Here is a 24,818-nt window from a genome sequence, read left to right as displayed (position 1 = left end):
TTTTAAAGTCTGCTATTTGATAGGAGAATGTGAAGAATGAAAGGAGGTGAGATCGCATGGGGCTTTGCTGCCATCTTTAGACTTTAATGAAAGGCCTGGTTCACACAACCACCATAGCATGTTGGTGTATGGGTTGATATGGTTTCCACTGTTGCTGTGCTACACTGCACTTCACACTGGATCACAGTTTACCTTGCCTTTTTAAAGTAGAAGACATGTGGCAGTTTTGCCATTGGACAAAGGCAGGAGACAATATGCTCCGGTTGTAGCAATACTATAACAAATAATACAATAGCAAAACCCCATAGCTCCTAACAAGGCAGAGCCCAACACATGGGTAATATTAATTGTAAATGATAGCATGTGTTGGTTTCTAAAGCTTGGGCAAAGCAAAGTTTAGTGTGGCATATTTCGAAGCATGCTGTATGTTATAATACTTAGGCAATTAAAGGTTTTGTTCCAAGGGATGTCTTTGGTATGGCTCGTTGACTCAGAAGCCAATAAAAGATCTAGAGCACACCTTTGGGAAATGTTTAGAAATAAACACAGTTAGCCTAATTTCCCAAATCCCCTGAAAGAAAGTCTTGCAGTTACAGCTGTCTGAAGAGTTTCCCATGCGTTTCGACCTGCCTCTGAGCCTCCTGCTTTTGAATTGCATTCTGGGCTTGGCATATGCCACAAACCAATATGGCTTGCTAGAGAATGCGAGCTTGATTCCCAAATTCTCCACTTCTGAGGAAGAAGGACAAGTTCAGCTAGGCCAACATGGGCATTTTGAGCAGATAATCAGTTGTGAATTTTAGATTCATTCCACTCTCCCACCTATGCACATGTACGCTCTCTAGAGGCAGGCTTATAAACTTAAGCATGGGTAGCTGTGCTGTGAGCTACTGTTGCTGAAAGTTTTATGTTCTTATCTCTTCCCTGGCATATTCACTGAACAGAGGAGACACTATGGCAATACTAGTATAGGAAGACCTGTTAGCAACTATCATTTTATTCTCTGTACTGGAAATTTTTGCAAGTCTTATAACTGGAAGACAACCCCTAGTTCCCTGTCACATTCCCCTCCCCAAATACAGAATACCCTGTGGCATATAAGAGTACTTTTTCTTGTAACTCTCCAGTTGGAGATGGACTTCTGCATTTAAATAATTGGTAGTTTGTTGCCTGTTGGTTGCAGTATAAATTAGTTGATTATACAGTGGTTTGTCTTTTCTGAAATAATATATTGAGTTATCCTGTCTTGTTCACCTACTGAACTCAATGCAGTTTTCTGACACAACCTCATAACAGGATAAAAATCAAAATATAATATTCAGATTGTTATGAGACTTCACTGAGGCTTCCAATAATATTTGGTATTTATTGAGTACTGGGGATGCTTAAAGCATTTCATAACATTTTTTCAGTGATCCTTGCAACAACTCTATGTAAGTGCCAGTATTATTTCCCTGATGTGGCTAAGAGAGAGGGGCCTGCTTAGGGCCACCCATTAAGTTAATGGCTGAAATGAGGTTTTAATCAGGGACTTAGGGACTCCTGGCTTATTATCTGTAATAAAAATAATAATAATGTGTAGAACTTAAAGGGCCGCTGAACTTCCAAGCTGTTAAGACTTGAGTCTACTCTGTCCACTTTATAAGCTACAGTCCACTGATAACTGCTTGAGTTTTATGCACCACTGCTTCATAAAAGGAATATTCCTGTGCATGAGATGCCTGTTTGTATTGCTGCACTCTGACTTTGGCACATGCATTACTTAGGAAGTTTTAATTGCAGAATGTGCTTTGATGGAAGAAAGATCCCTTTTTTCATTTCAAGTATTTCCCAGTTTCAGGCGGTAGCTAGGTCTGAACACATTGCCAGAGAGCCTGTACAATCCTTGCCTGGTCCTCATCCAATGGCCAGGCATTTGAGACACATAGAACGGGAAGAGCTGGAGTCCAGGCTTTCTGAATCCCTTGCGTCTTCCTGTCCTGCTGCATTTGCCCTGTCTGGTGTGCTTCAACGCCTTCAGCATGTGGAGGAAAAATATAAACAGGTGATGGCTCTTTCTTCCTCTCTTTCCCCTTTCCCACTCTCTCCCTTCCCTGTTTCCTTCCTTCTCTTTTAGCAGAACCGCTGATCATCTCCAGGACAATTATGAGCAGTGAAAATGTTGTTTTGGTTCCTACCATATAAATCTTTCAAGCATACTCACCACATTTATTTGCTGGGTACTGAGGCCTGGTTGAAAGCCTCCTTACAGTGTTCAGAACAAACATGCCCTTCTCATTCTAGAGTTGAGCTCTGGGGTAAGGGGAGTTTTGCGAGTGTCCAGCCAAAACTGTTGATGAAAGTCACTGGCAATTTTGTAAGTGCTGCAAGTATATTTATTTGCCCATTTTATGTACTGAATTATTTTTATATTCCACATTTTCGTCAGATGGCACTCAAGGCATCTTACAACAAAAACTGGGAGTAGACTCATAATATCACCAAGACAACTCCCTATAATCCCCAGAACAGTTTTGCAACAAAAAAAACAACAAAAAAGTTTCCCCTGTCTTAAAATAAAGGGGCTGGGTGGGAAAAATGGACATATAAATGAATAAGTGTGATTGCACCACTTTACAGATTACAGACGTGTGGGCGGCCTGCCCAAGCAACTGGGGTGGAGGGAGGGCAAAGCTGGTAGCTGACCTGGTTCTCAACCTGACGGAATGTGCAACATGTCCCCAGCCCAATGCATGTGGCAGGCTACAGTCTGTACCTTGTTTTTTCAGCTGAGTAGGAAGAAGGTGATCTGAAAGTGGGGGATATTGACATCAGTCCCTTGTCAATGTCAGATCACTTCCTGTTGAGATTTAGGCTTTCATCACCTTTGCCTATAGAGGTGGGGGACCTATTAGGATGGGCCACCCTGGGTGGCTGATGGATTTTCTGGCTGATATGACTGGCATTCCTCTCAAAGCCCTGGCTGACCTCTGGTACATCTAAATTGCTCAGGCTGTTGACTAGATTGCCCCTGAGTGCCCTCTCTGACTTCGTGAAACCCACTTGTCTCCCTGGTATATATCCCAGAGCTTAGGACAAGGAAACAAGCTGGGAAACACTGCTTCTGAAGATGGTTCAGAAACGTCAGCTGGTGCAGAATTCAGCGACCTGGTTGCTCACTGGGGCAAGACAGTTTGAGAATATTCTATCAACCCTGGCCCAACTGCACTGGCTGCCAGTTAGCTTCCAGGCCCAATTCAGGTTTTGACCTAGAAAGCTTTAAATGTCTCAGGACAACAATGCCTTAAGGACCACCTCTTCCGATATGAACTGACTCAGGCCTTGCAATCATCAGCTGAGGCCCTTCTTCATCTGCCTTCTCCACAAAAAGTCTGGAGGCTGGCAACATGAGAACGGGCCTTTTCTGAGGTGGCTTCCCATTTGTGAAATGGTCTCCCCAGGGAGACTCGCCTGGCACCCTCATTCCATATCTTTAGTCACCAGGCAAAAATGTTTCTGTATAACCAAGCCTTTGGATGATTAACATTCTATGATATTTTTAATGTGTTTGTGGGAGGTGGGTTATTGGTTTGTTTGTTTGTTTGTTTTTGTTTTCTTATATATTTTTTGTTCTCATTTTGTATTTTTATATTGTGAACTTCCCTGTGTTCGTCAGATGAAGGGTGGTATACAAATTTATTAAAATCATGATAATCTTAATAATTATATTCACACTCAAACACTGAAGTCTGTCCCCTTTTTTTCTTCTCACTGTTAGCATTCTGTTTTCTGTCCTTCCTGCCTGTTCACACCCTCCCCTGCAACTAACCATTTTTCTGATTAGCGCTATTTCTTCCTTTTCTATGTAACCAAATTCTTTCTTCTGTTTCCTTTCTCTCCCTTATGGCTGCAGAAGAGAGCTCAGTCCATAGCAAATAGAGAATTTCATAAAAAGAGCATTAAAGAAAAAGCCTCTCATCTTGCCTCAATGTTTGGCTATGTCGACATCCCAAAGGTGAATATTTGTGTTTACTGCTGCAGGTGCAGAAAAATAGATCATATGTGTGTGTGTGTGTGTGTGTGTGTGTGAGAGAGAGAGAGAGAGAGAGAGAGAGAGAGAGAATGAATGTTGGTTTTTGTCCTATTTAAGGAAAAAAAGGCTTGTTCATGGCCAATAACCCTTTTGTTTTATTTCACCAAACAGAAATAGAAAACTGAGGAGCAAATGAGACATTAGTCCACATTCTAACACTGTTAGTTCTGTTTAAATCTAACTGTAGTCTCAGACTGTAGTTTTTTCTTCAGTAATTTTAGTGCATGGTGGTGGCAGTGCCATAATTTTAGCACTCATTAATATGAAAACCATCTGGGATAACTTTCCTCTTTCTGCTCTGTACAGAATAAACTTCCTCCTACTAAAGGTCTCTCCCATTCTCAACTCCCATCTCCCTCTTGCCTTTCATCTCATGATTCAGCTGCTTCTTCTCCATCATCCACTGACTCCGCTTCCCCTGCTGTTCATTCTAAAAAGGTATTCCTTAACAGGTTTCCATGTCAGATTCATGTTGGCAGTAAAAACTACGCAAGGCTGGCTTTGACTCATGAGACCTAGCTTTGCTCAGAGGCTGTGATTCTGTCTCTGTGTGTTCATGCTGCATTTCACTTGAATAAGGTCTGAGCTTGTTAATTTGCATGGTAGCAAAAATAAATAAGTGACAGTAATTCATGACCAACAGGGAATTACGCCAATTCCAGTTTCACTCTTTTTTCTTTCTTTTTTTTAAAATATCAGAACTCTGGCTGCTTTTCTTGTTCAATATGATTTTTAATTTTTAGAAATTTTAAAAAATTAAAATGGAAATTTTATAAATGTGGAGCTAGGTCCTGAACTATAGGGCTGACAAGTAGTATTTGTTCCCAGCCCCTACATTCAAACAGGATCTGCTATTGGTGGGCTAATGGCATGTCTTCCAAAGGCCTGCCTCCTGAGTTCACATGCTCTGGATATTACCAAGACTCCCACACAGTTTTATTTTAATTTTCCAAGCAAACCTCCAATACTGCTTCATGAAACAGGCAAGAACCAAGTAAGAAATTAAAGGAGCTGCTTTGTACTTTGCAGAGTGTGAGGTACTGTAGCAGTTGGTTTATCAAATGTTTGTGGGAACTAAGCTAGTTTGGAATGCCTACTCCTTACTCCAAGGTATTTGAAGGAATTAAACTTTGCACATGCTCAGAAGTGCTGTCTCCAACATGTTCCAGAGCCTTGCCTTTAAACCCTAGTTTGAATTGTTTATTGTGGCAAAGTACCCGAATCCTTTTGTGTATTTGCTGATTCCTTTGGAACAGTCCTGTAAAAACCACATATTAATGCTAAACCAAGACTTCTGGCTTATGAGATCTTTCACTTAAACTAGGAATTTTCTGAGGCTTTATCTGAAGTAAAGCTGAAATATCCTTAGGCTTGTAGACTGAATCATTAGTATGGTCTTGCCACTCTTGAGAAGGGGCACTATTTTTATTTTTGGTCTGTTGCGTCTGTCAAATGCAGCATTTTTGTTTTGCATTCAGAAGTAGGCAGGCAGAAAGAACCCATGCAGTTTAGGTTTGAAATGCTGTTCATGTTGTCCTAAAACCCAAAACATCCACAAATGAACAGAAGGATATATTGGTCACTTTTAAAGTAATCCATCTGTCACCTTGATTAGTTGTGCACCAAGAGTTGAAAGTAACTCAAATTCTGCTCCAAGATGACTTAGATTTTATGAATCCATTTTTTAAAATGGCTTGTAGTTGCTCTTACTGGAAAGACAAGGATCTGGCCTTCCACTGATAATTATAAATCCTACTTGGTGTCCCAACTTCAATCTCTCAGCAGTGAGAGGTGTCCGTTTTCCCAGCATATGTCTTGGGTTAAGTTTCCTTGGAATGAAGGTGACTGAAGACAGTGTTTCTGTGACATAAAGTTTTATTTACACGTTTGTATTGGCTGAGCATAAGATGGAAAGGTGACAAAATTGCCCATCCAACAGAGCCAGCTCCGCACAGCTTTGGATTCTTCTAGAGAGCAAGTCAGGTTTCTGTCTCCCTCTGCCTCTTTCAGAAACTGTTCCATAACTTCCAGTCTGTTATCTCTTAAACACAGGCAACCTTGACGACATCTCCTCCAGACATTCACCCTTCCAGAAGGAGCTCTAGCTATTTTGTGTCTGTGGCAACACATCACCTGTTACATGGACATCTTTTTACTCATGCAAAGGCTTATTCTCTCAACAAATAGAATATGTCAGTCAGTGCTTGTCCACCCTGTTTGCCCTCTTTAGCAGAGTCACAGGGATGCCCCCAAACCCCATTTAATCTAACCCTAAACCTTTTACCTTATTACACAAGATTAATTCTTAGCAGTTTTATGAATAAGCAAAGTATTTCCATGCTGTTTTGGCCAGTCAAGTTTCCCTTTGGGTGGTACCTGATGTGAGAATTTTGGAGAGCTGGATGAAAAACCTTCCATGATAACCAATTGCCTTTCCTTTACTCGTGTTTGCTTACTACTTCTATTTTGCTCGTTTCCTGGAAACGTAGCAACCAGCTTCCTTGGCTTCATTTTTCCCATTGCCTTTCCTCCCATCTTATCTTGCCCAGTCCAATCTTCACACTTGACATAATCTCACAGGAACTTTGTCTGTTTTAAACAGACCAGAAACACAGTGTGGTGTAGTGGTTAAGAGCGGTAGTCTCCTAATCTGGGGAACCGGGTTCGCGTCTCCGCTCCTCCACATGCAGCTGCTGGGTGACCTTGGGCCAGTCACACTTCTGTGAAGTCTCTCAGCCCCACTCACCTCACAGAGTGTTTGTTGTGGGGGAGGAAGGGAAAGGAGAATGTTAGCCGCTTTGAGACTCCTTAAAGGGAGTGAAAGGCGGGATATCAAATCCAAACTCTTCTTCTTCTTCTAATTTGTATTGGGTTGAATCCAGAGAAAAGAGAAGCATGAGGAATGAGACTCCTAAAAGTTGGCTTCCCTGCCTCCTCTTCCCTCTGGCAGCCTCTACCACAGGGATCACCATGTTCCTTTTAAAAAATAATAATAATGCATACATACAGAGTATTTGTTAACTAGGAAAGTCAGCATATTATTTTTGAGGAAAGCCAGTTTGCCGATTTGTTTCTTGCCATTTATTTCTCTTGGCTTATCCGTTCAGGTTTATCTAGCCTTTGTAAAGACTGCTTCCACACATAGTTTTAGTTTTCACAGGCAGCAAATGAGGTCATGTTGCTCTACCAGCTGCCATCATGATTGATGACATTTCATGGGTGGGGCAGCTAATTGACATCAAAGGGTAGAAATCGACTTGTGTTGCCCATCCTTGTTTAATCGTGCATGTCTTTTAAATACTTCCTTAAGCATATTCAGAAAGATCTTGCCTTATATGACTTTCCTTGCAGATGTCATTCAGGATAATACTTTAAAAGCTTCTTTTTTTAAAGTATGGAAACATCTAGCAAATTTAAAAATGTATAAGGCATTTTTGAGAACACTAACTTCAATCGGAGATGGACATTATGACTCCATTATTGTTTTTATGACTTAGTTTAATGTGCAGAAGGTAAAATAAGGCATGCAGAAAATAATTGTGTCAAAACAACAATATCAAGCAAATTGGCTGGTATTTACATGCACCAATGGCAGTACTGGTCTTGCTATCTGCGGCAAGAAATGTGTGTATGCGTGCACACACATGCATTTGTGTGAAACACATAATTATGTAATATTACTTCATACACATGTATCCTGGTTTAGTCAGTCCAAATATGGGCTCTTGCCGCAGCTTACACAAAAGTAATAATATCCATTCAAATGTTTGTGCTATGGATTGGATTCATAAGCTGTGGTCTGCAAATCACTGCGAAGGAATTCATCTGTACTTGGCCTTACACCTAAATAAAATTTTATATCTATGGAGTTTTAGGTCAGATGATTGAACAAGCTAACAAGGTCCTAGCCATGATTTTCATATCATGGCCCTGGTTCTGACAAGGATGTCAGTGTGAAAGAAAGAAAAGTTTGCTTCATTTTGTTTATAGAAAGAATAAGGCAAGTCTGAGGTAGTCTACAGATACCTCCAGCATAATTACAACATTGGTTTGGTGCTGCCGAAATCCGAGAAAATCCCATTTTGTACATGGGCATGTGGCATTCAGAAGTCAGGTGCAATTAGAAACATTACTTATATCTTATTCACAAGAGAAATTAACAAGAGTGCAGTAAAAATGCAAACACAACAGTAATTGGCATACTATTGTCTGTTCTCAAAAAAACCCTTCTTTTGTTTGTATTTATTTCTGTCAACAACATAGTATGTTTTGCGCCGTAATTATTACAAATGAAAATGATCATCTGTGGAGGAGAAAGTAATCAAACAAGATTTTGGTGTTCCCTGCTCCATCCCTGCTCATTCATACAAGCCTGGATCTGTTTCTACAAGCTTTGATTGATTTCCATAAGTATTTGTGGAGAATTAATTGAGGACATTATCGTATGCTAACAATTTTAGAACAGAATTTTTGCACTGCTAAACGAAAAGCATAGGCGGTGTGGCAGAAGTGGGGAGAATTGTGCTTTATAGTGCATGAAATTGCTCACAGCTCTTTTAGCTGCCTGTGTGCCTTTCAAAACTTCAAGCTAGCTTATCACTGCTTTGTTATGTGTCTTGCCTGTCGTCTTGTTTCTCCCCCCCCCCTTAAACTGTATTCTCACGTTCATTCTGTGCCTCCCATCTTTTCTCTCCCCCTTTTTCCTCCGCTTCTTTGCTGGATGGTAGATGACTGTAGGGAAAGTTTCACGTGGCATAGGGGCCGTGGCGGAAGTTCTTGTCAATCTGTACATGAATGATCACAGGCCCAGTCCATTGTCCAACGCTTTGCAACCGGTAAGGTTTAAACCCACAAATACTTGAATTTGTGCCAAGTTTATTTCTTACTTTACCTGCAGTGCATTTTAAGAGCCACATTTCTGGGCATGTCCTTATACCTTTTCAGGAGTGGGTGGGTGTGTACACCCACACTTTGTCACACTGAGGATGTGTTACGGTGAAGATACACCTGTTCATGCATTTATTACTTGTAGCTAAAGCACAGCATAGGCTTTGGTTAAGTGTAATAATAGCTATGCAGTTTATAAGGGGCCACGATTAATCTGGAGTGGCTTTTCAAGCAAAGTCTGGGACCCGAAGGTGCCTGGGCATGGGTGTGTGTTTAAACATCAGTTTTCCATGTCTGGGGAGGGAGACTGCTGCTCAGAACAAAAAAGAACCAGTCCCACTGGTTGTGTTATAAGTCCATGTGCACACATCCAGGGACTCACTCACTAGATGCTAGCTAGTATTCATAAATGCTGCTGTTGAAGCTTATGCATTTTTTTCCTTCTTAAATTGTTGAATCAGACTTATTAGAGCGTTTTGTTGCATTCAGAGCGAATCTTTGGATGGAGGTGCAGCTGCTGCTTTCCCTTCTTCTCCTACCTCTCAAGCTTTGTCTTCTACTGCTCAAACCTGTCAGGTACCACAGAAAAGTACTGGTGCACGTGGTGTGTCCTCAGAATAGCAAGAAAAGCTATTGTGGGGGGTGGGTGAGATCCCGTGTTGTACTGGGGTTCCGCCTTCCTCTTCTCCCCACATCCTTGCACCCACATTGGTTCTGGATGGTTCCCAACCTTCTGTAGCAGATTTAGGAGGCACGGGGGTGCAAGGGGAGGAGAGAAAGGGGAACCCCTCATTTGTGCAAACAGAGGTCAACTGCACAAGTAGGATTTCCTGTGTGTGTTGGCCTTGAAATGTATTCGGTCCATAGTCTTTTTGTTTTTGAAGACTTTTTAAGCTATCAATCAGATGGATTCTGAGTTTATTTATTTTTAAGATTTCTCTTGTATGTTGCTGGTCTTTAACTTGCTTCAATATACACATCAAACAAAATTCAGATAGAGATAAACAGTGTCCCAAAACAAGTAATTTCTGCAGTAAACCTTAATATTTATAAAAAGGCAATTTTCAACATTATTTTCACTGCTTAATCATAGGACATAGAGCTACTTGGAAATTCAGTGACTTCCATCTGTCCATATTTTGGTGTGCTTTTTCTTTTCTCCCTTTCCCCCGTCTTTCTGTTTTCTTAAGTGTTCCTGTAATAGATCACAGGTGCTGTTTTATTAGGAGACGGAAGCCATTGAGCATTCTAAAACATGAATGTGTTTATTCACTTAAATATACATGAATGGGTGGAACCAAATGTTATGCGTACATTTACAGAGAACCGAAGTGTGTAGTTGGGTGTGGATAACAATGTTCACATTTAGCATGGGTTATAATAAAATTGTGAAGACCAGTGTAAGACAGGGATGGAGAACTTGTGACCCTCCCAATGTTGATGAACTCAGCAAGCAAGGCCAATAGTCAGAGGTGATAGATGTTGAAGTTCAGCTGTATCTGGGTACATGTTCCCTATCCCTTCTATAAGATCAGCTCCTCACATTGGCTGCAGTCCAGCCCCGCTAAGATCAGTGGAGGTTTTGCTGTTGGAATACACCCATTCTGTGTTGAAGTCATTAGAAAATTCCTGTGAGTCACGCCCATACTTACAAAGAAGTTTCAAAGATTAGGAACGAATACATTAGATTGGCTTTCCCATGCTCTATGTAGTGCAGCACCCCAAAAGCATTCTCCATGGACCCTGGAATGTGTCTGCCATGTTAGCACTATTTCCTTTAGGTGTTCCACACGGCGTTTGGAGTTTTCCTTGCAATGTTGAGGGAGGCATGCACAACTTGTTGGCTGTCAAGTGAAGCAAAGACCAACCAACCGTGTATTGAGACCTGCTAGGTGCTTTCTACCCCTCTTGTTTTTGCAATAAGGATGTAATAAAAACTAAACTTACCATGCCTTGATGAGCCATATATATCCACAAAAGACCTGTTATCCAACTGACTTTAGGCTGCTGCAGGTGTATCTCCTCTGCTCTCTTTTTATAATCTAGTAGGGTATTTAATCAAGCTGTTACATGTATGCTGTACCGTACAAATCTTACAAACGCTTGTTAATATTATTTGCAGGGTTCTTTGAAGAAAGTATTTCCGCAGTCAGTAGGTGGGAGCGACATTTGCTGTTTCTGTCAAAAAAGGGTGTATGTCATGGAGCGCCTGAGTGCAGAAGGCCGCTTTTTCCACCGAGAATGCTTCAGATGTGCCATATGTGCTACAACTCTCCGCCTAGCAACGTATGCCTTTGATGCAGAAGAAGGTAATTAGGAAGTGAAATATGATAGTTAGGATTTCTGCTGTGTAATATGCAACTGGCATATTTCAGCCTCTTCTTGCTCACAAATGCTAGAATCAACCAGATAGTGAAGGTTCTCACCTGGAATCGAGAGGTGTAAAAATCTGATGTTTTCCAAATTGCGGGTTTTTTTGCTGCCTTATTCTTACAGATGACATCTGGTGTAAATGACATCCTTGACTTCTGCCAGCAGCACAGAGATCTGGTACACATGATTTCTCTCCCCACCCCCCACCCTGCCACCCTAGAAATAGGTGAGGAGCGATCACATAAACCACAAAACTTCACTGTGAAAACTTTGCTGCAGTGCATAAAGAAAGCAATAAGGCTTAAATTTCAATTGAAGCAAAAATTCAGCCAGAATGCCTTATATGGCACGAATGTGCCCTGTTCTACAGATAAACAGGTTAAGTTGCAGAGGCTTCCTTGGTCATCCTCTGTTTATTGTGCGAGATAAAACTGACAGGGGAGTTAAAGAAATATGTTAATAGAAATTAAGAGGTACAAGATAGAAAGCACACTTTTCTTCACAGCATATAAAGACATTCTCCCTGAAGCCCAAATCGAGAAAGATGCAGTAGGTTGTGGCACATTAAAGTGTATGCACAGCACCTGTGGCTTCTGTCACTGTTCATTTCCAAATGGAATGAAGTGATTGGTAGAGAGAGAAAGCAAACAATGTCATTCCTCCTGTCCTTGTGTTTTCCAGGTAAATTTTACTGCAAGCTTCATTTTGCACAGTGTAAAACAAATAACAAGCACAGAAAAAGAAGAGTTATGGTAAAGAATCATGAAAAGGTAGGTGTGGTGGTCTAGAGTTTGTGTAGTTCCACTGATCTGCCAAAGCCTGGCAGTGAGTGGACAAGGCATGCTAAGAATTATAAATTCCATCTCAATGAAAGTGATAAGCATAAGTTATGCAGTTCAAGTGTCTTGTGGAACCCAAGTGAGCTGATCCTTTTATGTACCAGACAGTCACGTTGTAGAGGTATGGGTATATGATTTGTGGTAGTCCAAAGCTTGTTGCTTCATTTTTTAATTTATTTGCTTCTAGATATTCTGGCTACTGATGGAATTGTTATATAGTTATGGTATATTGAGGCATGCCCAAACTTACAGTTTGGCACACATTTTATGGGTGTAGATGCCATGGTTCATGTGGGAGGTGCTGCAGGAGGATGGCCAGTGGTCATTTTGGAAACTGGCTTCTGCAGACTTGTGTCAACCTGCGCACAATGTCTGCTCAACTTTTTTTTCATTCCAAACCATGTCTTCCATATAATCCAAGTGGAAATTGCTGTTACCGACTTCCATTGCAAAGTCATTTCTACTATGGGAACAATGTCCTCCTTAAGTTTGCAGCAATGATATAATGTTAGCTACCTGCTAGGTTTCCATTTGTTTTCTAGCTGTTCCTCTAGCTGTTACATTTGGGGAGATGATGATGGCACAATGTTAAGCTGAGTGTCTCTTTAAAGGAGGAAGCGAAACCGTGGCGGCAAGAAGAGCCCATGTCTCCAGAAACCAGCCCAGAAAATGCTTTTGCTGCAGGCGGCAGTTCAGAAGACCGGTCCCCAGGTATCCTGCCTTCATTCTTTAGGAAAACGCTAAGCTGGCCTCTTAAGGTGACAAGGGATCTGCTTGACCTTCCAAGACGCCTCTCTAACTGGATGCATGGTTTCCTGCACGCTGCCAGACTTCATTTCAGGGACAATGCATACAACTATACCTACTTGTATGAACTCCTAAGCTTCAATATGCCATTCCTTTTTGCGCTTCAGGAGTTACTTGGCCATATTTACCGGGAAGCGGAGCTGTCCTATGAGAACATGCTTGAACTGGTGAAAAAATTCTTCAGGGTTTAAAGTTCTTCTGAATCTTTTTTTTTTTTTTTTTTTTTTGGGTCGTGCCTTTCAGATTTCCAAAACTAACAGCCTTCTCTGATTACATGTGTACGCACAAGCAAAGATATTTCATTTCAATTTAGTATGTGCTTTAAATGAGCCCAAAGCTCTACTTGATAACCATGGTGCAATTCTTTCGATCATTTCAAATTTCTTTCGGATCACGAAGGTCAGTGTCCAGACACATTTCCAAACCATGGAAAATATATGAAGGATGTTTTTATAGGTTAAAAAAAAACTGGTTCTATTTCTAGTTATGACCAGATATTCCTCTGAGTTTACATTTTATTATCCTTATTTTAAAGACTGTGAAAGACGGTCCTTTCAGACATTTCTAGGCCAACAGCAAAAGCTGTCTGTCTTTTTGAAAACTGAATATGGCACATACTTCATTTCTTCCCTTGCCCCTCTTGCTTTAACTCTGCTATGGGGCTGCGAGTTTGTTCACATGTGTAGATTTTTTTTTAAGTGAAAAAATATGTATTACTAGCCCATATATTTTCATTGACTTATCTTTGGTATACTCTGTAAACACTGGGCATTTCCTGTTATTTTTATGAATAAATTCAAAGAGCAAATGTTAGACATTAGTTAATTACAATCAGTTCAGATAAAAGTATAACACTTGCCTATATTTATTTCTCCAAATTGTGAGGTATGTCATAGTATATACCATGAGAGATGGCTTATAGCTAATATTGATGAGGCATATCTTTTGTGTTTATAAGCCCCCTTCCTTCCCCCCCAAATGCCCCTGACAATTTTAGATATGTTAGAATTATTAATATGTGAAATTAATACACATTTGAGAGATTCTGGTATCCACTTCATGATACACTTACAAAATGTTTTCAAGTGTTAGCAAGACCCAAAGAACTTAGGATGCAACTCTGGGAGATTTGAATGAGGACTGGGTGCCAACATGCACTCAGATTTATCCCCCTCAGTTCAAATAGTCACATACTTTTAAAGCCATACTTGACTAAAACAAGATTTTGAATCTGTTTTGCCATTATGAAAGTTTACAGAAGATATATGTGGTATACACTTAAGCACATAACTACTTGGTACTTACGATCCAAGAACAATATCTTTTTGCCAAGGTTTATTACAACTTGCCACTCTGAGGTCATTGTAGCGCAGTCGTAGAATGCATGTTTTGCATACAGAATGTCCTGGTTCAATCCTCTGGCATCTACAGCTGGCTAAGAGAGAATTCTTCCTGAACCACTAGAGAGAGATTATGTAGGCCATACTGAACCAGATAGGTCAATGATCTAACTTGGCAATAAACCACTTCCTATGGTTGACCTTTCTCTGTGTACCCGCTGTGTTGCGATCTTACACTTCTGCTGCTTCAGAGACAAGGTTGTGCTAATAAATTAATATTATAAACACTTTGCAACATTTATTTCTAAGTAGAGTTTAGCATGGCAAGTGTATACAGTGAGGTTTCTGACACTTGTTGACCACTTGACAATATTTTGATGAGCTCATTACTTTCTAATGCAGTTTGATGCAATGTGGGAAACTGCTGTAAAAAAGAAATAAAGTTCCACTGCATGATTGCAAGGCCTTGTAGGTGCTTGACATCCTGTAGATAACAGCTGCTAGTTTTTTAAAAAACAGCAACCATTTTGGTTTTCATTGACAGAAAGATAGATTGTCTTTCTGCGGATTTTGAATTGCCTGAGTTTTATTCGCATTGGGGAATGACAAAAATGGATGGATACCTACTTGCCATTAAATATATACATTTGCCTTCATGAAAAACCCTGATTTTATACTTGCATAGAACCATGCATCACATTAAATTTCATGCTTTCTTAAAAGAGCCACTTGGTTGATGGGTTCCTCCCCCCTAATCTTCCATTCCATTTTACACCTCAATCCTAATCAGACTAACATGGAAGAAGGTCCCATTTGTGGAGTGAAACTTTTAAGGTTTAATACAAAGCACACTTAACTTGATAGTACGTAAGCTCAGTTTAAATTGAATTGGGAAGTAAAGAAGTTTCGGGCTGCAGTATTCTTATTTATAGTGCAGCCCTTTACATGTCTATTTTGAAGTCAGCCTCGCTGAATTCAATGGGGCTTTTCTCCCAGGTAAGTGGTTATAGGATTGCGCACTTAGCCTTTGATTCTTACTGCACTGCCATTAAGGATTTGTTTATGGGCAAGAATTTGTGTAGGCCTGTTGGGTTCGGAAGGAAATGGTTGTATTTAGTTTTGTCACTTGCTCCTTTTAGTTAAAAAGTGAGCTATTTGGCACACAGAGTAGCCACAGAAAGACTCTTTAAAACTCATGCACATGCTGTTTTCCTGCTTGAGGCCAGCCATTCCAATTCATTCACTGCTGTGTGCAGCACTCGCCATTTTGTGTGTCACCACAAACACTCAAGGAGAGAAAACGTCAAGATTTTCAGTTGTTTCCTATGCACCCAAACATTTGTGAATCACCTTTACAGCAACATCAAGATGCAGAAGTAATTGGAACCCCAAGTACCTAGCACTTCCTGGTTTCATTACATCTCAAGTGTCTGAGCAGTCTCTGAGCTAAAAGAAAATAAGGGGGTGGGATTGCTTCAATCTGCAAATCGTAATACTTTTTGAAAAAGACAACTCTACCTGTTCAGTTGTGAGGTCATTAATATCCTTAATGTTGATTAAAGTGTAGATCAACCTTTAAGACCCCTTGACAACTGTTCATGTAAGACAGGATTCTTACTCTTACTCTTAAATTTATTACCCACCCTTCACCTAACAGGTCCCAGAGTGGTTTACAAGACTGTTAAAATTCAGACGTAAAAACCCCCATTAAAATACTACGTTCATGAGACTAGGGTGAGTCCTGAAAACACAGATCTCTGGTGTCAAAGGCCAGTGCAAAGAAGTGTGTCTTCAGTCTATGGTGCCCTCCAGATGTTGTGGATTACATTTGCCATATTCAACCATTGGCCATTCTGGCTGGGGGGGGGGGGAGGTATGGGAGTTGTAGTTCACAACAGGAACAGGGAAGTTACAGGGAACCAGGCAGAGGGCCTTCTTGGTAGTGGCGCTCACCCTGTGGAATGCCCTCCCATGAGATGTCAAGGAGATAAATAGCTATAAGACATCTGAAGTTTTTAATGTTTGATGTTTTATTTTGCTTTTATATTTGTTGGAAGCCTCCCAGAGTGGCTGGGGCAACCCAGTCAGGTGCACAGGGTAGAAATAATAAAATTATTATTATTATCTGGAGGGTACCATGTAATCTACCCAAATGTAACTCTATGCAGTTGATGAAAATTAATGGGGTTGTTTTTTTAAAAGCATTATACACCCTGACAATAGTGTTGTAGTAGGAACTGTAATATTTGGTGTTTCATGATTTTCAGCGTAATGGGTTGCTGTAAAGAGCAGAAAGGGTTGAGAATTAAACCTAAGATTAGCAACATCTCAAGCAAATCAGATTTTGACAAGAGTGTACCATATAACGGCTTAGTTATACGTACAGTAACTTGCACTAGTATTTTAAAACTATCAATGAACTTGGAAGGGGTCTCACATTGGTGGTAGACAATTCTGCCTTATTTATCCATTCACTTTTGGTCATAAAATACTTGGATAATCAAAATTTCTGGGTCATGCACTTCACCACTTCAGGAGGCCACAGTTTTCTTGGTGCAGTGTTTGGCATCATGATGAACACATGTCCACCCATGATGATCACATGTTTGATCACTTTGGTGCTTCTGAGTCAGCTTCATATTACCACAGAAGCAATGCAGGTTTGAAGATGGGTTTGGAAAACAAAAGGGGCTCCATATGTGATCAATGTGTGTCCAAAGTCTTGCTCAAATAAATTGAGTCATGTTTACTTTATGTCAAGGTGATGGTTCAGAGTCACACTCATTTTCAAAAAGAGATTTGAAATAACAGAGGGTCTTCTGTAACTGCTATATATTTGATACTTGAAATGTAGCTGATAATGGTTGTTAAATATTCTTCTTTTTATCAGTGAAGGCAGGCAATTTCATTTCAGCATACTTTTCTCTACTTTGCAATGTTAGATTGTGTCTAGCAATCTTTTCTTTCAAAGGCTTTATTGTTAGCTAGTTTTGACTGCCTTCTTTCCCACTCTCTTACCTTGTCTTTAGTTCATTTCAACATTCCAGTGCTACATCCTCTCATTGGCTGAACCATTTCTGCTGTAAGATGACTGTACTGTTTTGCTATCATTTTTTGAGTGCCGTGACTAATCCCTAATATTTTCTGCCAATGTTACAAAGGCCATTTGAAGTAGTTTGTGTGCTAACTAAAAGAGAAGTTTGTGCATAATCATTTAACCTGCCTTGTAGTTGACAATTTGAAAAAAAAAATGGTTTATTTTTATCCCTTCCCCCATAATTTCTCTCATCTATCTGCATGTATGTTGGGGGGATTTTTTTTTTTAAAGTTTCATAAATTGACTCATAAATTTCATAAATTGACTCATATTTGCAGTAGAAAAAGATTAAGTGTGCAAGGAAGGGTTTGAGTCTGCTTGGATCTCACTAAACTATAGTTCTAACTATAGTAAATACTAGAAGAGAATAGTAAATTATATTCTAGCTTTACAGACTACTTTTAAAGGCTCAGAACCAAAAGTAATTTAGATGTGCAAAGGTATTAAATGTATTCATTTGATAAGCAAGTAAGACATTTCAGAGTCCTAAGTGTTTCGAAACAAAACCTTAAAATGTGAATCCTTAATTGTTTTTAACATCAAACTGCAAATGCAAGGTTACCTGTAATATCTGTAAGTCAGCTTGAGTCCCATCATAGAAGAAGGCAGGGTATAAATAAATCTTAATAGTAAGAAGAATGTTGCTGTATCACCAGGATAATGTTACTGTATATGTTATGCTGGTGCATCTGTTGAAATATACCATTCAAAGCACTTCCATGCTAATGCAGTACAGACTATGACCGTTTAGTGTGGGGGTTCCATTCCTGGCCCCCACACATGTCAGCGGAGCAGGCATAAATTTGCCCCGGCCCATTTTGCCATGCCCCCCTTCTTCCCTCTTCCAGGTCCAAAACGACCTGTGTGTTGGCAATTGGGCATCCTTTGGACGTGCCTGAAATGGCCACCACATGTATGTATTTTTCTTAGGGTGCACCCATGCCACTGACTTTGCTGCCTGGTTAAACTTCTATTATTAGCCAAGAGTAGCTTTGCAAATAGCAAGAACGTACCAGCCATGTCTTAGACATGCTAAGAATTTGGCCAAGCAAGATAATGGCTGCTAAAACTCCTGTCAAGAAAGGAGATGGAGGAGAACTTTCACTCTTCACTGACCTCACCAACTTGCTTATAGCAAAGGCAGTGCCCAGCCATCAGTGTCTTGAGGTGAGATAGTTCTGTCAGAGAAGCTCCACCCAATTCCAGATCTACACATGATAAACTTGTTGTTGTGTTGTCATTAGCACCTATGGGACAATGCCTGTGACATCATTCTCAGAGCCCCAACACCCTGTGAGAAAGGGTGACTATTTAGACACTTGAGCATGTAGCCATTTTTAAAGATTGAAAAAAAATGCAGGGTTTGCTGTTTCTGACAATAATGTGCTGATACTCCAATATTTTTCTCAAAATATTACATTCTTCCTCTGTCTTTTGAGTCGTTCTCAGAAAGGGCATTCCCCCCGCCCCTTATAGGAAAGCTTTCTCTTGCATAATCATGTTACTATTGCAGGAAAGCAACTAGTTGTACAGTAGGACTAAGGGAGATGCTTCTCCTGTTCAGAAAAAAATGATATATCTAGTACTTAAGTAGTAGATTCTGCTCTTAAACTATCCAAAGCACTGGGGGGGGAATTCACTTAGAGAACTGATGGATCTTGTTTTCTAAATTTCGTTTCTCACCACCACCCAAAAGAAAGGTTGTGAAAGTGTATCTACATTTATTAACAGCATGATTCTTGTTTGCTGTGACTAACATAAACTCCCTGCATGTTTCATCAATGGGATTTCTGATGGCAAAGTCTCTATCTGTTTCTTGCTATACTTTATTCTTTTTTCTGTTGCAGAGCCTTCATTTCTTAAACAATGCCAATGAGGATTCTGTCCCTCTTCTACTCTTTCAGACTTTTGATTTATTTATTTATTTTGCCTCTGAAACTTAACTGAACATTTTTATTAGGGTGTTTTCTTTCTTTATTTTCTAAAATAAATAAATAAAACTATCACATGGAAATTTGTATTTTGCACACGGTGAATGTTTAACTTTTTAGACTGGCTGTAAACAAATAAATGTAGTTCTCTATAAACATGATTGTTTCCTTTCTTCCTTTGAAAACAAACTCTGCTCTGACGAGGCACCGTTTCGAACTCTGCCTCTGTTTGGGTTCTCATATGATGGAAATCATGCTCTACTTTGTATTTTCCGACTTTATGGTTCAGGGGTTTGAGGCACCTGGAGCCCTATAGATGTTTTTGGACTCAAAACTCCCATCAGCCCCCACCAGCAAGACCAGCGGTTGTGATTGATGGGAGTTGGAGTTCAACATCCATGCTGTAGCATTTAAAATGTTGCTGAATGGTAACATTTTTGAATGCAGCTCAAAAACCTAGAAGCTGCAAACCTTCATTAAGCAAGAAACATGCTCACTTGCTTTTTGCAGCTCATCATCTGGGTCTTGAGAACATCTTTATCGCTGCATTTTCATTTTGTTTTGTGGAAGCACATCTTTCTCGCTCTTTAATCGGGGTGAAATAATGTTTCAAATGACACCATTTTAATCTGTTTGGAAACAAGCCTCCAGTGCTCATTTTGAACCCAAGATAGAGAATACTTGACTAGTCTTAGCCGTGGTTACAGTGAGTACTGATGTAATACTAAACTGTGGTTATGGACAGTGGGAGAAAATATGTGTAGTGGAATGAAATATGGGCTCCAGAAGGGAGCACTTGAAAAGAGTACCCTGTGGACATAGTCCAGTCTCTACCGTTGGTAGATCACTTGAACACCAGGGAGTGCTTGTACTCTGCCAAGAAGAAACAAGGCCCATCTCCCTTTCATCTGACCACAAAACCTTCTCCACCCTAGCAGACCAATGCCTACCACCTGGACATTGCTCTGTGCTGCTGGGAATATCCCCTGGAGATGTGCCTACCTTTACAGAGCAATGAAGGTGTCAACATGCCTAAATTGTGAATTGCCTTGGTGCTACAGAGGGAATATATTTGGCTGCAGATGGTGGGTGCAAAGGTACTGTTTATTAGTCTACATTGTGCTGGAAATCTTGCTCCAAGTTTGCTTCCTCTTGGCCTAACTCGAGTCCCAGTTCAGAGGCTCAGAGAAACTACACCATGCTGGTTTCTGTGGGCCAGTTTCTCCACAACTACACCAGTTACCATTGGGGGGAGGGGACAAATGGAACTGAGCAGCCTCAGCTGCCCTTTTGAGATCAGGCAACACCTTAACTTTACTGCTAAAACATTCCTGTTTAGACAAGTCTACCCAGATGTTTAGAAAGTTGAGGTTATTTTAAACCGCTTTAGTATTTTAACTTTTGTATGTTTTAGAGCAGGGTTGTAATCTTTTCTTGGTTTTACTGCTTTATCTTTTGTAAAAACTGCTGGTGTATAAATTTTATGAAATGAATGAATAAATCTCTGGAGTGATACTTGGGAGGGGCAGGGAAATCATGCTGGAAGGAGCGTCACTTTTCTCTGAGGCTGTTCCCCTCTCAAGTAGTTGGTTAATTTCAGCAGGAGGAAGGGGAGCAAATTCCTTTTGGGTTCTCCCTTTCGGATTAGTCTACTCTTTTAAAAGCAGGGTTTTGCCAAGTATTTCTGCTATAAGGCAATGGCAGACAACCCATGACTCCAGATGCTGCTGGACTCCAGTTCCCATTAAACCCAGGCAACATGGTCAATAGTCAGATCTAAAGGGAGTTTGGTTGTTTTGTTTCTTATCTAAGGAAGTTGGATCCTGGTCTTCAGTCAAACAGGCTCCCAGGGTGCCTTATGGATCACTTTAAAAAGAAGAGAAAGTTGTACTCTAGAAGCATCTAGATCAGGCATAGGCAAACTCGGCCCTCCAGATGTTTTGGGACTACAAGTCCCATCATCCCTAGCTAACAGGACCAGTGGTCAGGGATGACGGGAGTTGTAGTCCCAAAACATCTGAAGGGCCAAGTTTGCCTATGCCTGATCTAGATAACCCAAGGTTCTTCACTGCTGCAAAGGTGTCAGTAATAAATCCCACCCTTTCCTCAGGGCTCTCCTTGTTGGTTCCAATCCCTGATATGCAAATGATTCATACCCTATTATCTTTTTGTGTAGTTCCCCAATCAATCCCTACTGACAGTCTACTCGCTCCCAAACCACTTATTGAAATCAGCTGTGCTAGAGCAAGAAGCAATTGAACATCTGGATGACTTTATCAAAGTTATAATTCATAAGCCCTGACTAGACCACACTGTAGATAACTCTTGTATACATTGGATTTCTTTCCATAACTATTTTCTCCCCCTTTCCCTTGTCCGTGAAACACTCCACCCTAAACCTTTGCTTACATAAACATAGAAGCTCTTGGACAGTTGGAAGTGAACTTGGAGAATTTGGGAGGTATATGCATTTTGCCTTTATAAATAACCACAAGCACTTTCAGCAGGAACCAGCCTTATTACTGTTCCGCCTTCAAATGCCTCAATGTCTTCTTTATTATTACATTCCTTTTCCTGTCTTTTGATCCCAAGGAGCCCCAAGGTGACTTTAAGAGTTCACAAGTAACAATAAAGTTGTATTGAGAATTAATACACCACCACTTCTCGGCACACAATAATAAACTATAGCTATGTGTGCCTTGGTATTGAAGTTAAGTACTGTATCTTATTCTTTCACACTGGCTATCTGCTCAGTATTACTTGAAAAACTTGCCATCTCCCTCTTGTCTCTTAAATTGCTTTCCAAACAGAACTTTGAGTGCCCAAGCGTTTTATGCTTGGTTCTCATATTTCATGTGTTTTTAATACAAGATTTCCCAGAGTTTCTTTTAATTTAATCACAAATCGCATGGAGCAGCTTTTAAGGGCCTTTATTTCAGTTCTCCATAAATTTCTGGTGCTCTTCCTGTTAATATCTTTGGTGCCCTCTGAGGTCTGGGTGGCCACTTTAGTCCTCTTTTCTTTCTTTTTTTACTGATCCATTTCCTTCCTGCCAAAGGGCCACATGAATTATGTATAAAATTTGCATATGCTGATATATGTATATGCACGGATTCAAATTTTAAGATAATCACTATCAGTTATTACTATAATTAAGCAGAAATGCAATATACTTCACCATAGTATGTTATCATGCCCCACTGCTTTTGAGATTTCTAAGGCATTTGGCTGATCACAACTACACACCGAGTGTACTGGACTAGACAGCTGCTGCCTAAGACCACAAGCAGAGTGCAAGGCAGAAGTTGAATCTGGTGCCCCAGTAGTGAACTACCCATTTGGCCCCAGATTTGCTATTGCAACAAAACAGCAATGTCTCAGTTTCGTGGGAGCAAGCTTACTCACACCAGCTTGCCTTCTGAGTATGGCAGAGGCAGAGTGTCGGAGCCTCAAAACACTAAAACACTCATTTAATTCCACCTGTTTAACAGAAGGCGAGCCAGTTCATTTCCCATCCAAATTAATCCTCTAATAAATATACTTTGATTCATCCATGAATGGTATCAAATTAAATTACAAATTAATATCTCGCCCAGATCAGTTAATCTTAAATTAATTCACCCACAACTAATTTTCTGCGCAAGTTCTGCTCCAAATCTATTCCTCTTCACTTAATTTTGCTGTTTGTTGTTCATGTATTTCCCTGAAGTAAAAGCCTTCCCAGATCACCAAAAAGCAATTTGTTGTTTTTTAAAAAGAATTCTCTGTGTTAGAGAAGAAAAAGATCCAAGCTCTTACAGCAGCATTGTACAGAGAACAAGAATAGTGGCTTAAACAAAAGTTTCCTCAGTGATGCTTTGAGACAGAAGCCATGTTCAGTTAATTATCTACAAAGTAGTATTGTTATAAGTTCAACACATCTGTTGGTTCTTGCATGTGTGCCTACCACCTATGTGGTCCTCTAAAACTTGCCTTCTATAGTGGTGCTTGCTATACTATATAATAATTGTAATAGTAATAGTAATAGTAATATTTTTATACCCCACTCATCTAGCTGGGTTTCCCCAGCCACTCTGGGCGGCTCCCAACAGAATATTATAAACACGATAAAAAATCAGACATTAAAAACTTCCCTAAACAGGGTTGCCTTCAGATGTCTTCTAAAAGTCAGATACAGTGGTACCTCATGTTAAGTACTTAGTTCGTTCCGGAGGCCCGTACTTAACCCGAAACTGTTCTTAACCTGAAACACCACTTTAGCTAATGGGGCCTCCTGCTGTTGCCGCACCGCCGGAGCACAATTTCTGTTCTCATCCTGAAGCAAAGTTCTTAACCTGAAGCCCTATTTCTTGGTTAGCGGAGTCTGTAACCTGAAGCGTATGTAACCTGAAGCGTATGTAACCCGAGGTACCACTGTAGTTGTTTATTTCCTTGACATCTGATGGGAGGGTGCTCCACAGGGTGGCCGCCACTACCAAGAAGTCCCTCTGCCACATGAAAAAATCACTTCCACCAGGGGCCCACAAGCCAGAGCAAGACCCTTGAATCATGCTGCAGAGTCCCAAGTTAGAGACCCCTTGTGTGTGACATTGTCAATGAGTTTTGGTGTTCCTATAGTGTTGAGTGATGTGGCTAAACTGACATTTCTCGGTCCAGTAATGATTGATGGCTGTTCATTGGCTTCTTATCATGCACTGGCTGTAACGGCCTTGGACGCTGTAGTTCTATGCTTGTTAGGCTGTGACAGCAGCTATTAACGTCCCAGACTAGCATAGATTGCTCTGATGATTCTGTGTAATGGTTGTGTCTGAATGAAAGCAGCACGTTAAGTGTGTGATTATTTATCCTCCTTCACTCCGGCTTCTAATAACACTTTGATAAATGGCTGCTGTTTAGGAAATATTTAAATTTTCTGCGGTGAACGCTTCTTCTGTTTTAGGGTAAGTAGAGTGGCTGGTGTCTACTATGTATTCAAGAGGAAAGGACCCTCATCTAAGGGAATTCCCCACTCCAGCCTCTTGTGCCCCCTAAATCTTCACCTAAGAGTTGGGGGCAGCACCCAAAAAAAGAGAGAAAGAAATGGGAGGGGGAGAGTCAATAGTTCGCAGATCGGGCCTGCCAATTTTTATGGGTTAGACTTTGAGTGAACTAATTGCACAGCGGTGAAGGTTTTTAGAGTATCTTTTCGCCCCTGATTCTCTGCATTCTCACCTGCATAAACATATCTAGAGTTACAAACCACAAGTGTTCCTTCAAATTGCAATAAGGTAAGTAGATGCTTCCCTCCCATTGTAAACAAGCTGGGCGAAGTTTTACATCCAAATCGAGGTACCCCTGGGCAGTGGGCCAGCAGGGGCTAGCCAAGGATGGAAGCATTCCTAAAAATGGGGCAAGGGGGAGCTCAGCCAACCCACAGTCATTCTTTCCCAACCATTCTTCTTCTAGCGAAGCTGCTTCAAATATTTGAAGGGA

The 24,818-nt window shown here is 40.5% G+C and overlaps 1 protein-coding gene across 12 annotated transcripts in view; it reads left to right on the top strand.

The window, feature by feature from the left end:
• MICAL2 (microtubule associated monooxygenase, calponin and LIM domain containing 2) overlaps positions 1 to 24,818 on the top strand; it is a 152,030-nt gene that overhangs the window by 71,418 nt on the left and 55,794 nt on the right. Inside the window, exons 18-28 of one of the 12 annotated variants that reach the window (XR_014160775.1) lie at positions 1,835 to 2,044; positions 3,893 to 3,994; positions 4,379 to 4,510; positions 8,800 to 8,907; positions 9,449 to 9,535; positions 11,082 to 11,268; positions 12,014 to 12,102; positions 12,783 to 12,882; positions 17,348 to 17,400; positions 18,264 to 18,328; positions 19,263 to 19,502. Coding sequence is in view for 9 of the 12 variants with exons in the window: in XM_081878740.1 (XP_081734866.1) it covers positions 1,835 to 2,044; positions 3,893 to 3,994; positions 4,379 to 4,510; positions 8,800 to 8,907; positions 9,449 to 9,535; positions 11,082 to 11,268; positions 12,014 to 12,102; positions 12,783 to 12,882; positions 17,348 to 17,388 (1,056 nt within the window). In the remaining 3 variants the exon portion in view is untranslated. Of the gene's footprint in view, positions 1 to 1,834; positions 2,045 to 3,892; positions 3,995 to 4,378; positions 4,511 to 8,799; positions 8,908 to 9,448; positions 9,536 to 11,081; positions 11,269 to 12,013; positions 12,103 to 12,782; positions 12,883 to 17,347; positions 19,503 to 24,818 lie in introns of those variants that run through there. The other 11 variants (XR_014160776.1, XM_081878740.1, XM_081878741.1 and 8 more) reach the window with 11 other exon arrangements.

This window comes from Podarcis erhardii (assembly GCF_964252035.2).
Source record: "Podarcis erhardii genome assembly, chromosome: 1".
NCBI lineage: Eukaryota > Metazoa > Chordata > Lepidosauria > Squamata > Lacertidae > Podarcis > Podarcis erhardii.
The sequence above is the reverse complement of the archived record's forward strand: the minus strand, read 5'-3'. Positions and strand labels throughout refer to the sequence as shown.